Source organism: Colobus angolensis, unplaced genomic scaffold (genome assembly GCF_000951035.1).
Source record: "Colobus angolensis palliatus isolate OR3802 unplaced genomic scaffold, Cang.pa_1.0 Scaffold254, whole genome shotgun sequence".
NCBI classification, from domain to species: Eukaryota; Metazoa; Chordata; class Mammalia; order Primates; family Cercopithecidae; genus Colobus; species Colobus angolensis.
The window spans coordinates 2,120,493-2,136,346 of record NW_012115755.1 but is presented as its reverse complement, the minus strand read 5'-3'; the positions used below and the strand labels follow the sequence as shown (position 1 = coordinate 2,136,346).

The following is a 15,854-nucleotide window of genomic DNA, read 5'->3' as shown; positions in this document are numbered from 1 at the left end:
CTCAAGCAATCCACCCACCTCAGCCTCCCAATGTGCTAGGATTACAGGTGTGAGCCATCATGCCCAGCCTCAGCTAGTCTTTCTGTCGGAACAAGGTGATACCCACTTCTCCCTATTCTACCCTCTGCCCCACTGCCCCTTCTAGGGTTGTGACCTGAACTCTTCAGTGGCAGAAACTGAATAGCTCTCCACCACAAATTCATGTCCTTTTTTCCTTGGCATATGGCTAACTTTACTATCCCAAGTTCCCTTGCAGTCAGATGTGGCCATGTGACTACTTCCCACCAATTGAAAATGAGTGGGATGACGTGTCATTTTTGAGCCAAGGCTTTGAAGATGTAAGTGTGTGCCCTCCACCCTCTCTCTTTCTCCTTCAGCTGGATGGATAGAGAAGATGAGGAGGCCCAGGGGATTCTGGAACCACAAGAAGGAAAAAGCAGGGTCTGTGTATCAGTGCCTAAAGGCAAGCCACCCATCAACTCGGAAACCAGCTTCAGACCGTTATGTAAGCAGGAAGCAAAATTTTTTGAGCCTCCTGACAGATGCACAAACCTTGTAAAAATAGTTAAAAAAAAAAAAATCACCAAAAAATTTTTCAGGTCAGGCCTATTTGTTATAGCAGCTAGCACTGCCTTAGTTAATAAACTTCTTCTCCCAGCCCTGACTCACCTCTCTCTGGACACCTTGTTCAGGTCACACAGGTAGAGAGATTCAGTCAGATTTGACGTGTGAAAGGGGTTAGGGTGGGAGTTGCTTTTGGGCCTGGACCATTGCCAATGGTGGTCTTAATAAGGTATGTGACTATTTCAGTGTGCCTATGGGGTTTGTAGGGTGTGTGATGTGGGTGAAGACTTCCTGTCTGCTGCGCCATGGATCTGGGTGGTTTCCTAGGTGGCTTTACAGTCTAAGTCCTCACAACCACTTTGGGAGTGACACTTATTATTCCCATTTCACAGATCAGGAAACTGAGGCTCAGAGAGAAGTGAGTTGCCCAAGGCTATACATCCTCTTAGAGATCTGCTAAGCTGTGAGTGTGCTTGGGGTGCCTGGAGCTGGGCTTTGGCCACCACAGATGCCAATAGCTCATCTTCTTCCTGCCAAAGGACCAGTCACAGGCTCTGTCTGGGACCCCCTTTGAAGTTCATAATCTCCTGCAGAGATACCTCTTCCCACCTCTCCACCAAGGATGCCAGTTCCAGCTCTGACCACAGCTTCACCACAGCTAACCCTGGCTCTTCCCATCTCTTAGCCCTGATCTAGTCTTCTCCATGCCATGAGAGTGGTGGAGTACCTCCACCCACAGAGCACCATCCTCAACTTCTCCCTTCCTGGCTGCCCACAGGGCATCAGTTCCCGATTTAGTCTCTGGCTGGGACTTCTGATCCTTCTTCTCTGTGGAGAACTCCTTGGCTTAGGCCTCACCTTCTCTCCCCTGATCATGATGAATTCAGTCTCCCTATTATCCCCACTCCAATCTCTTCTCCTCACCATAGCTAGAGGAATCCACATTGGTCACTCCTATGCTTAGAAATTTCCCATTGAGTTCTGGGAAAAGGCCACGTTCCTTAGTTGGGAATTGAAGGCCCTTTGAGTTTTGGCTTCAGCTCCTGCCCAGCCCCCAACTCCGACTTCTCAGCCATTCCAAACTGCTTGTATTTCATCTGCTCTCACACATCCCTCCCTAGATTGCAGCTCCTCTCCTCTCTGCTGAGAATGGCTTTACCTTTCCTGGAAAACTCCTGTTCATTCTTCGTGACCCAATTCCAGGTTCCAGAACAAATATTCATTCTTTCACCAATTACTTATTAATCACCTCCTATGTGACAAGCACTATTCTAGATGCCAGGGATTCAGTAGTGACTACAGCTGACAAAAATCCCAGCCCCCATGGAGGCCTCATGGAACGTGCATGTTTTTGTCTGTATGGGTACAGATAAATCTCTGGAAGGGGACACACCTTGGGAGGGGAGTGGCAGAAGACTTTTGTTGCGTTTTTTTTTTTTTTTTGAGACAGTTTCACTCTTGTTGCCCAGGCTGGAGTGCAGTGGCGTGATTTTGGCTCACTGCAACCTTTGCCTCCTGGGTTCGAGGGATTCTCCTGCCTCAGCCTCCTGAGTAGCTGGGATTATAGGTGCCCGCCACCATGGCCGGCTAATGTTTTGTATTTTTAGTAGAGACAGGGTTTCACCATGTTGGCCAGGGTAGTCTCGAACTCCTGACCTCAAGTGATCCACCTGCCTTGGCCTCCCAAAGTGCTAGGATTACAGGCATGAGCCACCACGCCTGGCTTGTTGTGTCTTGTATGTCTGTTCTCTCTCTCTCTCCATACACATCACAAGAATGTGTGATTTTTTCCCCTCTTTGAGACAGAGTCTCACTCTGTCACCCAGGCTGGAGTGCAGTGGCAAGATCTTGGCTCACTGCAACTTCCACCTCCCGGTTTCAAGTGATGCTTGTGCCTCAGCCTCCTGAGTAGCTGGGATTACAAGCGTGCACCACCATACCCAGCTAATTTTTTGTAGAGACGGGGTTTCGCTATGTTGGCCAGGCTGGTCTCGAACTCCTAGCCTCAAGTGATCCGCCTACTTCGGCCTCCCAAAGTACTGGGATTACAGGTGTGAATCACCGCGCCTGACCGGAATGTGTGACTTTAATAATAAAAAAGTGAATTAAAAATATATGACCAAGAAAAGATTCAGCACTCAATCCTGAATAAGTTCATTCATTCAAGAGGGCAGTTTCTAAAAGGAACAAGCAATGAACATCCCTCCCTGTGATCTATAACAGGGGTCATTGATTCAGATGTCTAGAGGGGCCAGGCAAGTGCTGTGAATGAGTGGCCAGGTGAGGACCAGCTTAGAAGAGGAAGGCATTGGTGGAGGGGCAGTCCCATTTAGCTCCAGCCTATTGCTGTGTTGTGGGAATGTGGGCCTAGATCTTTTGCTTCTTTTTTTGGGGGGGTAAAAAACCAGAAGTCTGGATTTCCTTTCTTCTTCTACCTTTTTTTTTTTTTGTAGAGATGGAGTCTTGCTCTGTCACCCAGGCTAGAATGCAGTGGCGCGATCTGTGCTCACTGCAACCTCTGCCTTCCGGGTTCAAGCAATTCTCCTGCCTCAGCCTCCCGAGTAGCTGGGACTACAGACACCTGCCACCATGCCCGGCTAATTTTTTGTATTTTTTAGTAGAGACAGGGTTTCACCATGTTAGCCAGGATGGTCTCGTTCTCCTGACCTCATGATCCACTGGCCTCAGCCTCCCAAAGTGCTGGGATTGCAGGCATGAACCACCGCGCCCAGCCTCTATATTCTGACTTTAAAATATTGGTAGTTAAGTCATTTATTAGAATATTAGCAAGTAAAACGGAGCTCTATTCTGCTGCAGGCCACCAGTTTTCTGTCATGCGCGTCCGTCTGAAGAGACCACCAGACAGGCTTTGTGTGAGCAATAAAGCTTTTTAATCACCTGGGTGACGGCGGGCTGAGTCCAAAAAGAGAGTCAGCGAAGGGAGATAAGTGTGGGGCCATTTTATAGGATTTGGGTAGGTAAAGGAAAATTCCAGTCAAAGGGGGGTTGTTCTCTGGAGGCCTGCCTTCTTATATTAATAAGAAAAATGAAACAAAATAGTGTTGAAGTGTTGGGGCGGTGAAAATTTTTGGGGGGCGGTATGGAGAGATAATGGGCAATGTTTCTCAGGGCTGCTTCAAGCAGGATTAGGGGTGGCGTGGGAACCTAGAGTGGGAGAGATTAAGCTGAAGGGAGATCTTGTGGTAAGAGGCGATATTGTGGGGTTGTTAGAAGGAGCATTTGTCACATAGAATAATTGGTGACGGCCTGGATGCGGTTTTGTATGAATTGAAAAACTAAATGGAAGACACAAGGTCTGAATAAGAGAAGGAGAGAAAACAGGTATTAAAGGACTAAGAATTGGGAGGACCTAGGACATCTAATTAGAGAGTTCTTAAGGAGGCTCAGCATAGCCTTGCTAGCAAAGATTATTTATTTACTTTAAGAGGGAATTTAGAGTGGCGTTTTGGGGTAGCACTAGGAGATATCAGCTGTGATGGCTTGGAGACACAGTGTAAACTAGCAGCGTAAACACGAGCAGGGCATTTATGAGTAGTTGAGAACGGTGAATAGGAGTATGACTAGAGAGAAGTTAGTAGGGATGACAAGTTTTTTGGGGTGCAGTCCAAGTTGGTCTGGTGTCTGGAATGAGACTGGGACTTAATAAAAAGGAGTGTCCACACAGGAGCTCAAATGGGCTGGAACCTATAGCAGTCCGAGGACAGGCCTGAATTCTGAGAAGGTAAAGTGGTAAAAGTATTGTCTAGTCCTTTTTAAGTTGGTGACTGAGCTTGGTGAGGTGTGTTTTTAAAAGACCATTAGTCCGTCTACCTTTCCTGAAGATTGAGGACGGTACGGGATATAAAGGTTTCACTGAATACTGAGAGCCTGAGAAACTGCTTGGGTGATTTGACTAATAAAGGCTGGTACGTTATCAGACTGTATGGAGTTAGGAAGGCCAAACCGAGAAATTATGTCTGACAGAAGAGAAGAAATGACCGTGGTGGCCTTCTCAGACTCTGTGGGAAAGGCCTCTATTTATCCAGTGAAAGTGTCTACCTAGACCAAGAGGTATTTTAGTTTTCTGACATGTGAGTAAAGCCAATTTGCCCATCCTGGTCAGGGGCAAATCCCCAAGCTTGATGTGTAGGGAAGGGAGGGGGCCTGCACAATCCCTGAGGGGCAGTAGAATAGTAGATGGAACACTGAGAAGTGATCTCCTTGAGGACAGATTTCTAGGATGGAAAGGAAATGAGAGGTTCTAAGAGATAGGCCAGTGGTTTGTAACCTACATGGAAGAGGTTATGAAATGACGACAGAATAGAATGGGCCTGTGAGGCTGGGAGGAGATATTTTCCTTGGTCTAAGAACCATTTGCCTTGTGTGGGAAGAGATTGATAGGTGGAAGTTTTAGCAGGGGAGGTGGGAGTGGCCGATGTGAAGGAGGAAAACTGTGGTGAGGGATAGAAGTTGGAACACTAGCTGCTTTTTTAGCTAACTTATCAGCATAAGCATTGTCCCGAGCGATGGAAGAAAATAGATTTTGGAAGTTATGAGAACTGTAGAGAGTTGAGCATAGTTTGTGATTTTTAGGGCCTCTAACAGTATTAAAGCAGTGGTAGCCGCTGTGCGTAGACATGAGGGCTAGGCTAAAACAGTAAGGTCGTTTGGACAGAAAGGCTACAGGACGCAGTCCTGGCTCTTGTGTAAAAATTCTGTCTGCACTAACCATGCCTAGGAAGGAAAGGAGTTGTTGTTTTGTAGAAGGGACTGGGGTTTGGGAGATTAGCTAGAAACGCTCAGGAGGGAGAGTCAGTGTGTACTTATGAGAATTCTGCCGAGATAGGTAACAGATGAGGAAGAAATTTGGGCTTGACTGAAGTAATGGGGGCTGTCTGTGAAGCCTTGCAGCAGTACAGCCTAGGTAATTTGCTGAGTCTGATGGGTGTCAGGGTCAGTCCAAGTGAAAGCGAAGAGAGGCTGGGATGAAGGGTGTAAAGGAATAGTAAAGAAAGTATGTTTGAGATCCAGAACAGAATACTGGGTTGTGGAGGGAGGTATTGAGAACAGGAGAGTATATGGATTTGGCACTACGGGGTGGATAGACAATTTGGTTGATAAGGTGCGGATCTTGAATTAACCTGTAAGCCTTGTCTGGTTTTAGGACAGTAAAATGGGGGAACTGCAAGGGTAGTTTACAGGCTTTAAAAGGCCATGCTGTAGCAGGCGAGTGATAACAGGCTTTAATCCTTTTAAAGTGTGCTGCGGGATGGGATATTGGCGTTGAGTGGGGTAAGTGTGATTAGGTTTTAATGAGATGGTAAGGAGTGCATGATGTGGGTTAAGGTGGGGGAATACTAGGGGAGGATGTGAAGGAGGCTTTGAACTGGGGGAAAAGGCAGCAATGAGGTATGGCTGTAGCCTAGGAATAGTCAGGTAAGCAGATAATTTAGTTAAAATGTCTTGGCCTAATAAGGGAACTGGGCAGGTGGGGATAACTAAAAAGGAATGCATAAAAGAGTGTTGTCCAAGTTGGCACCAGAGTTGGGGAGTTTTCAGAGGTTTAGAAGCCTGGCCGTCCATACCCACAACAGTTATGAAGGCAAGGGAAACAGGCCCTTGAAAAGAAGGTAATGTGGAGTGGGTAGTCTCTGTATTGATTAAGAAGGGGACGGACTTACCCTCCACTGTAAGAGTTACCCAAAGCGTCTGTGATGGTCCAGGAAGCTTCTGAGGCGATGGGGCAGCGTCAATCTTCAGCTGCTAAGCCGAGAAGGTGTGGGAAGAAGTCAGTCAGAGAGCCTTGGGCCAGAGCTCCAGGGCTCTGGGAGTGCCTGCTGGGCGAGTTGGACAGTCCGATTTCCAGCGGGGTCCCGCACAGATGGGACATGGCTTAGGAGGAATCCCGGGCTGTGGGCATTCCTTGGCCCAGTGGCCAGATTTCCAGCACTTGTAGCAAGCTCCTGGGGGAGGAGGTTCTGGAGGAACCCCTGGCAGCTGCGGCCCAGGTGTTTGGAGTTGTGTGCTGGAGATGTGGCTGGGGTTTGTCTCACAGTGGAGGCAAGGAATTGCAACTCAGAAATAAGTTGCTACTTGGCTGCCTCTACTCTATTACTGTACACCTTGAAGGCGAGGTTCATTAAGTCCTGTTGTGGGGTTTGAGGGCCAGAATTTAATTTTTGAAGCTTTATTTAATGTGGGGAGCAGATTGGGTAATAAAATAAAATGCATATTTTTCGGTTTTTTTTTTTTTTTTTTTGAGGCAGAGTCTCGCTCTGTCGCCCAGGCTGGAGTGCAGTGGCGGGATCTCAGCTCACTGCAAGCTCCGCCTCCCGGGTTCACGCCATTCTCCTGCCTCAGCCTCCTGAGTAGCTGGGACTACAGTAGCTGGGACTACAGGAGCCCACCACCTCGCCCGGCTAGTTTTTTGTGTTTTTCTTAGTAGAGACGGGGTTTCAACGAATTAGCCAGGATGGTCTCGATCTCTGCACCTCGTGATCCGCCTGTCTCGGCCTCCCAAAGTGCTGGGATTACAGGCTTGAGCCACCGCGCCTGGCCAAAATAAAATGCATATTAAGAATAAGACGGCCTTCTGACCTTTCAGGGTCTAGGGCTGAAAAGCGTCTCAGGGTTGCTGCTAAACAGGCCAGGAACTGGGCTAAGTTTTCTATATTTGATGAAAAAGAGCCTAAACGCTAACTGATTTAGGAGGGGTTGGATAAAGAAAAAGGAACATTAACCTTGACTATACTTTTATTTAGCTCTAGCCACTTTTTTAAGAGGAAATTGCTGGGCAGGTGGGGGAGGGCTAGTCGTGGAACAAAACTGTAAGCCAGACCAGGTGTGTGGAGGGGAGGTGATAAAAGGATTATGGGGTGGGGGAGCGGAGGCTGAGGAAGAATTGGGACCTAGCTTGGCCTGGCGAGGAGGGCAGAGGTCAGATGGGTCTGTAGAAAAGGATGATTAGGAAGACTCAGCGACGCTTGGGGTTGGGACTGAGGGGACAGGCAGGAAGGAAAGAAGGAGGATTTGGGACGAGTGGCATTGGGAACAGAGACTAGGGAGGGACCGATGTGTAAAAGAATGCCTGGACGTCAGGCACCTCAGACCGTCTGCCCATTTTACGACAAGAATTATTTAAATCTTGTAGGATGGAAAAATCGAAAGTGCTGTTTTCTGGCTATTTGGAACTACTGTCGAGTTTGTATTGGGGTTAAGCGGCATCGTAGAAGAAAATAAGGCATTTAGGTTTTAGGTCAGGTGTGAGTCGAAGAGGTTTTAAGTTCTTGAGAACACAGGCTAAGGGAGAAGGAGGAATGGAGGGTGGAATGTTGCCCATAGTGAAGGAGGCAAGCCCAGAGAAAAGAAAGAGTAGCAATACGGAGAGAAGGAGTTCAGGGGTTCTTGCCCTCCAGAAAAGCGGGAAAGGGGTCGGGACGCGGAAATAAAGGGTTGGGGCACAAAAATAAGAGGTCGGGGTGCAAAAAGGTTGGGGCGCAAAAAGAAGAGGTTGGGGCACAAAAAGAAGAGGTCAGGGTTCTTGCCTCTCCCCCAGAAAAGCAGAGAAGGGGTAGAAACAGGGAGAGAAGGGGTCAGGGTGCTTGCCCTTCCCCTAGAAAAGCAGAGAAAGGGGAGAAACAGGGAGAGAAGGGGTCAGGGTGCTTGCCTTTCCCCTAGAAAAGCAGAGAAAGGGGAGAAACAGGGAGAGAAGGGGTCAGGGTGCTTGCCTTTCCCCTAGAAAAGCAGAGAAAGGGTAGAAACAGGGAGAGAAGGGGTCGGGGTGCTTGCCCTTCCCCTAGAAAAGCGGGGCTTGCCGCTAAGGGTGAAGGACCAAGGCAGGTGTCCCTGCAGCGTGGTCAGACACCTCTGAAACATGGGTGAGTAATCAGAGAGACGTCCCTGCAATGATTAAACACCAAGGGAAGGCTACCTTCCCCAGTCCGTGACCGGCACCGGCATTTTGGGTCCACAGATAAAACGTGTCTCCTTTGTCTCTACCAGAAAATGAAAGGAATTGAAATTAAGAGAAGGGAGAGATTGAAGGGTGGTGTCAAGATTGAAAGGAGAAAGAGGTTGAGAGATAGTGAGAGAGGTTGGAGAACAGAGTAAAAAAGGGCCGCTTACCGATTTAATATTGGTGAGATGTTTGCGAGATGTTCCTTGGGCTGGTGGGTCTGAGGACCCAAGGTCATAGGTGCATCTTTCTCACGGAGCAAAGAGCAGGAGGACAGGGGATTGATCTCCCAAGAGGGGGGAGGGTCCCCCGATCCGAGTCATGGCACCAAAATGTCATGAGCGTCCGTGTGAAGAGACCACCAAACAGGCTTTGTGTGAGCAATAAAGCTTTTTAATCACCTGGGTGCAGGCGGGCTGAGTCCAAAAAGCGAAGGGAGATAAGTGTGGGGCTGTTTTACAGGATTTGGGTAGGTAAAGGAAAATTCCGGTCAAAGGGGGGTTGTTCTCTGGCGGGCAGAAGTGGGAGTCACAAAGTGCTCAGTGGGGGAGCTTTTTGAGCCAGGATGAGCCAGGCACAAGATAATGTCATTGCTTAAGGCAAGGACCGGCCATTTTCACTTATTTTGTGGTGGAATGTCATCAGTTAAGGCGGGGCAGGGCATTTTCACTTTTGTGATTCTTCAGTTACTTCAGGCCATCTGGGCGTATACGTGCAAGTCACAGGGGATGCGATGGCTTGGCTTGGGCTCAGAGGCCTGACATTTTCGACTTCTGATTCACAGCTTTCCTGGGCCTTTCACGGATGCTTCTTGCTGTACCGGGCACTGCACTCTTTTGCATAGGGATGATCCAGCGATCACTGGGGTCCCAGGCCAGGATCTGTGTCTGTTCCTCTTGCTTCAACCCGACTAGGCCTGAGGAGTTGAGGGTAGTGGAGGCCCTCAAATAACTGGGAATTCTGAGTGTCCAAAGGCGCGAAGCTGGGGCGCCTGACGGCAAGCACTGCTTAAAGGCTTGCCCAGGGCCACCAGGGAGGCCAAGAGCTGGAATTCAGGACTCCGCCTTCAATTCAGAGCTCCTTTCTCCAGGACTAGAAAAGGTTATTCCAGAGACTGAACTTGCAGCCAGAAGCCCAGGACATCCTAGTCTTCCCGCATCTGGCCCATTAGAGCGACCAATAAAAACTACAAATTCCAGCATGCCGCGAGTCGCCAACGGCCCTCGCGCTCCTGCCGGCTCCAACCATCCCTCTGCTCTTCATTGGCTCGCAAGCCTAACGTGCTGTTCCGTGACTGGTTACAGCTCTTGTCGCTCGTAAGAACCCATTGCTGGGGCTGGCCGGCCTGTGCCTTGGAGCCTCTAAGGAGATGGAACTGCACTCAGCCAGGATGAGAGGCTGCCCGACCAATGCAGCTGCCGCCCCCTCTGCTGCGCGGGCTTTGCTTTTTGACTCCCTGGTGACACTAAAGTTGAAGAGCTTCCGGCCGGAGGCCATTAGATGGGACACCCGGAAGGCGGAACTTCTAGGGCGGAAGTGGCCGAGAGGAGAGGAGAATGGCGGCGGAAGGCTGGATTTGCCGTTGGGGCTGGGGCCGGCGGTGCTTGGGAAGGCCTGGGCTTCCCGGCCCCGGCCCTGGCCCCACTACACCTCTCTTTCTTCTTTTGTTGCTGGGGTCTGTGACTGCGGATATAACTGACGGCAACAGTGAACATCTCAAGCGGGAGCATTCGCTCATTAAGCCCTACCAAGGTGAAGCCCTTGGGGTGGGAATGAGTGAAGGGTGAGGGCGAGGCTGAACAGGGCTGGGGGAAGGCGTGCCGTTTCTCCTGAGCAGAGCACCTCTGTGGGTCTCCTGCCTCTGGCGAGGTCAGTCCTGGGGTGGCCTCTTAGCACCTGTCTCTTCCCACAGGGGTCGGTTCCAGCTCTATGCCCCTCTGGGACTTCCAGGGCAGTACTATGCTCACGAGCCATTACGTACGTCTGACCCCTGACGAACGCAGCAAAGAGGGCTCTATCTGGAACCACCAGGTGAGTGGTTCTCAAGAGGATAGGCTCTGCCTCCCAAACAGCAGAGACCCGAGCTTGGTTTGTAGGTTTGCACCTCCGTCCCTGGCCTTTTCCTCATCTTGGTCACACCCACCAATAATGAGAGGCGATGGGTGTTGTGTACTTACCATGTGTCGGGAGCTGAGCTTGACAATTTTCATCCTCCTCACTTCCTTTAAAAGCCATGCGAGATGAGTAATGTTATCTCCATTTTACCCACTAAGAAGCTAAGACTCAGGTTTGAAAGTGTCTTACCCAAAGTTACATAGCCAGAAAGTAGTGGAACTGTCAGGCTCTCTGACTTGAACCCCCTCAGTAGTGGGAAGAACCGAGCGAACTGGATCTTTATTGGGTGTTTTGCTGTGTGTTAGGCACTGACCTTGCCATGCCTTATTGCATTTAATTTTCATACAAGCTGTTTGAAATACATGGCTTTCATAACTATACAAAAATAACACAGCAAATGACATAAACAGTATTTAAACTCTGATTTCTCTGATCTCAGCCCAGCAGTTCACTCAATGTACTTGACTCTTCACCTGGACAGTGGAAGAACCCCTTAGAACCCCTTTTCCAGTGCTTGGTTGAGGGTCTTGTCATCAGTAGCGTGGAGAGACTGGACCTGTGGGCAGTTTTAGTGCCTGTGACCTTTGCCCCACAGTATGTAGTATGTAATATGTGAGCAGTGGCCAATGACAGCTGCTACACAGACTCCACACTGAGGCAGTCAAGGTGAAGAAAAAGGGGAAAGAAGAAGAATTTGGGGCTGGGTTACAGCTTGGAGCGGGACCTGCTCCTGCCCCAGCTTGCCTGATCTCAACCCTTCCCATGGCTTAAGCTGTTGGCCAGTGTTCTATTTTTCTCCATCACCGTGCCCTCTGGTCCCTGCTGGTTGACTTTCTTGTTTAGTTCTGGGAACCCACACTGTCTTTGTGTTGCCTGGTCTGCCCGTCCCCTCAGCTTCTCCTCTCCTTCCTGCTCCGAGCCTCCACACTGCTGTTAGTGGCATCTGGGAATACTTTCTTCAGCTTTCACTCTGATCCTCAGAGCCTGGAGTCCCCTGTGAAGGGGTAAGCATGCATTATGTCTGCACAATCTGGCCGCTGGTGCATCTCCAGTCAGTTCTCTCTGTTAATTTTGTTCCAGCCTCCCTGGCTGCCTTCTTGCCTCAGGACCTTTGCACCTGTTATTCCCTCTGTCTGGGACACTGCCTCCTGGCTCCTCATGCCTGCTTGGTTCTTTCTCATCTGTTAAGTCTCAATTCAAGTGCCACCCACGCAGACACTTCTTCATTAACCACCCTGTCTCCCCCGAGTCACATTCTGTCACATTATTCTGTCTTAGGGCTTTCAGGTATTCTAAAGAAATGATAATGCAGCCTTATATTTTTCATGGAAATGAGTTCAGTATAGCATTATTATTATTATTATTTTGAAGCAAGGTGCAAATAGTACCGGAACTGTAGAAATCAGGATTAGCCACAAGTAATAGACACATCTAAGACAGTGGCTTAAATTTTGGTTGTTGATAGCTGATGGTTAGCATCATCAGTGGCTTGAGATGTCACAGGACTGAGAGGCTTCTGCACTTGCTTTCATCAAATTTTCAGTCTGGAATACAATTGTTTTGCCTTCCTCCACTTTTCTGTTTTACTCTGCTGATATTCCTGAAACATTTGGAGTGCTTCCTGTAAATTCCCGAAATAAATTGCTTGGAAATCAGAAATTTCTGTTCAGTGTTTCCCAAGAACTGCCTCTTCCTTTAATGAGCTGGAGAGATGCTTCCTCAACTTTCCCCTTTTTTATCTCCTTCATTCACTCCATCCGGGAGAGGCCTGCACTCAGGCAAACATTCCCTGAACACCTGCTGTCTTCCGAGCAGCCATAAAATAGCTCCTGCTATGGTGCAGGGGTGGGGTGGTCTAGATGAAGGAGTGGCTCAGAGGTGACTAGAACTCTTAAGTGCCTGGTGGCTGCAGCACAGGACCTGGGGAGGCTGCTCAGGCCCTATCCTTTTGGGGGTCTTGTGCGGAGGCTGCGGCAGTAGTCTTTAAGCGCTTTTTTTTCTGTTGTAGCAAACTTTTTAAAAGTGGCATCAAAAATTGTTTGTCATTAGGTTTAAATATTTGCAAAGGATGACAGCATATTTTAAATACTGACATTTTAAAATGAAACTGTTCAGTATTTTAAGCATTCAGTGGAATCTAAATATTGCAATTTGATATCCACTTTTTTTTTTTTTTTGAGACGGGAGTCTTGTTCTGTCATTCAGGCCGGAGTGCAGTGGTGCAGTCTTGGCTCACTGCAACCTCTGCCTCCCTGGTTCAAGTGATTCTTCTGCCTCAGCCCCCTGAGTAGCTGGAATTACATGTGTGCACCACCATGCCCAGCTAGTGTTTGTATTTTTAGTGGAGGTTTTTTTTTTTTTTTTTTAAGACAGAGTCATGCTCTGTTGCCCAGGCTGGAGTGCAGTGGTGCGATCTCAGCTCACTGCAACCTCCACCTCACGGGTTCAAGCAATTCTCCTGCCTCAACCTCCTGAGTAGCTGGGATTACAGGCGCACACTGCCATGTCCAGCTAATTTTTTGTATTTTTAGTAGAGATGAGGTTTTGCCATGTTTGCGAGGCTGGTCTCGAACTCCTGGCCTCAAGTGATCTGCCTGCCTTGGCCTCCCAAAGTGCTAGGATTACAGGTATGAGCCACTGTGCCTGGCCAGTACATCAGTTTTTTAATTGAACTTGTATTTTCCACACAGAATTCTGTGTGGAAACACTGAACAGTTTCCACTGAACAGAATTCTGTGTGGATAAAATTCCACACAGAATTTTATCCTAATGCAATATATTTAATGCTTGAAAATGTTATTCATTAGCCTACCATATTCTTCTGCAAGTGAAATAAATATGATTTAAACTTTTTAATTTCATTGAGAGGGTGAAACTAAGTTTTAATATTTTATTTGGGATTATTATAATTATCTGTACACATTTGATAAAAGTAAATGCATTACACAGGTTTTGAATAATTATTATGCAAAAGTAAACATTTTTTGACACGTGAGATCTTAGTGGGATGTCACTCCCCCACCCCCATCTGAATGAATACTATTGTCAGACAAGGTCAGTACCACTTCTACTTTTTGTTTTTATATACATGAATTCTGAAAAACTGTGTTCTCTTAAGTAGTAGATGGAGATAGGGTTATTTTTTAAATTTTAAATTTCTGTTAGAGGTAGGATCTTACTATTTTGCCCAGTCTTGTCTTGAACTCTTGGACTCAAACCGTCTTCCCACCTCAGCCTCTGAGTATCTGGGACACGGGTGCTCACCACCACTGTGCCTGGCACAGAGGGAGTTTTGGTAGAGCAGCATCACTGAATACTTGGATCTTTGGTTTATAAACCCAACGTCATGCAGTGATCTTTTATCAAAACTTTGGATGATCTTTCAGCTGACTGTTGATTACATCTGCATTCTGTTTCATTGCAAGCAGAGATGTGGAAACTGCTTAACTGTAAAATAGCCTCTTATTGCCAGGTGATTCTGATGTAATTGGCCTGGTGTAGGACCATGGCATTAATCTTTCTGAGCTCCCCAGGTGAGTTTGCTGTGGGTTAAGAACTGTGGTCATGTCATGTTTGTCCCCAGAAGCAGCTTCCGAATCATTTCCAGCCTGTGCCTTGCCTGCTTAAGATCCTCCAGAGGCCAGAGACCTTCTATTGTCTGTATCATAGTATGTCTCTGCTAATCTGCACTTTTAATCTGGGGTCATGGAGACTTTCTAAGGCCTGCATAGTCCTGGAGGTGTCAGTTTCCAGGTCCTCCACTGTCTCGTGTGCTCATTCCTGAAGCCAGCTTCCCTGTGAACATGCTGGGAATGGGTGTGTGGGTTTTCCTTTCCCACCTCCCTCACTCAGTTGCCCTTCCGCTCTGAGGTCAGCCTCTCAGCAGCCTGGTCTTTCTTCAGGATGTTGTCCCCAGGTGCAGAAAACTCCTGGGCACCAGAGACCATTTGAAATTTGGTTTCTGGGCTGCCTTTTGTATATGTGAGATATATTTTTTTAAAGTTTTCAAATATATAGGGTCTATTTTAGTTATCTTTTAAAATTGTCTATTATTGTTAGATAGCTGATGGAAGTGCATCATGGTTAGGTTTTTTGGAAGCGTTCTGTTTGTGCTTGTGAATGTGGATTCTCTAGTTGTTGACTACAGTGTGCCATTTAGGTTCTTTAGCTTCCCAGGTGGGTCTGCCGTGCAGCCAGGGTTAAGATTGAGTTCAGATCTTCTATAGCCTTCCTCATATTTTTGTCTGCTTGCTTTTATTAGTTACTAAGAGAACTTTGTTAAAACTTTCTGTGTGTGACTGGGCAAGGTGACATGTGCCTGTAAGTCCCACATACCGGGGAGGCTGAGGCAGGAGGATTGCTTGAGCCAAGGAGTTCAAAACCAGCCCAGGCAACATAGTAAAACCCCATCTCAAAAAAAAAAAAAAAAGTGTTACAAAATTTCTGTGTATGGATTTGTCTGCATCTTTGTAGTTCTGTCAGTTTCTGTTTTATATGTTTTGAGGCCAAATTAGGTGCATTCAAACACTTAGGTTTATTATATCTCTAGGTAAATGGAATCTTTTATCATTAAGAACCCCTTTTTACATTTTGTTATTGGTATAGCTACACAGAAGCTTGCTTTTTTTTTTTTTTTTAAACAACCAGTAATCAATTTATTAAAATAGTCGACTTTAAATATCTGTAATGGTGACTGCCACCTCAATTCCGGGCTCAATACTGATGGAAGGAGTCCGTTTAATCTCAGAAGGACTGTGCAGGTCAGTGAGCTGCTTGTGGATTCTCATCTGGAAAAGATCCCATGTGTTGGAACAAAGAGTTTTTCTTGTGGTGATTCTCGAAGCCTTTTTAGGCATCCCAGCTGGTCCTTTCACTTTGAGATTGTTTCCCTTTGCTCCTCTGATCAAGTCAGCACACACCTTCTTTGGGGAGTTTACATTGCAACTCATTAAAGTGACTCCGATTCAGTGAACTGTCACCTCTGGCTCCATGGGTTTTTTTCTGGTATTTTTAAAGCCATGGGTAGGCCAGGTGCAGTGGCTCACGCCTGTAATCCCAGCACTTTGGGAGGCCAAAGCAGGCAGATTACCTGAGGTCAAGAGTTTGAGACCTTCCTGGCCAACATGGTGAAACCCTGTCTTTACTAAAAATACAAAAATTAGGCCGGGCGCGGTGGCTCACGCCTGTAATCCCAGCACTTTGGGAGGCCGAGGCGGGCGGA

At 47.6% G+C, this 15,854-nt stretch overlaps 1 protein-coding gene across 2 annotated transcripts in view; it reads left to right on the top strand.

The window, feature by feature from the left end:
* The first annotated feature begins 9,837 nt into the window (after nt 1-9,837).
* The window catches only part of LMAN2 (lectin, mannose-binding 2), a 26,521-nt gene continuing 20,504 nt past the window's right edge, over nt 9,838-15,854 (top strand). For both annotated transcript variants that reach the window (XM_011946863.1, XM_011946864.1), the window contains exons 1-2: nt 9,838-10,270; nt 10,431-10,549. In XM_011946863.1, coding sequence (XP_011802253.1) covers nt 10,075-10,270; nt 10,431-10,549 — 315 coding nt within the window. In that variant the 5' untranslated portion in view covers nt 9,838-10,074. The remainder of the gene's footprint in view (nt 10,271-10,430; nt 10,550-15,854) is intronic.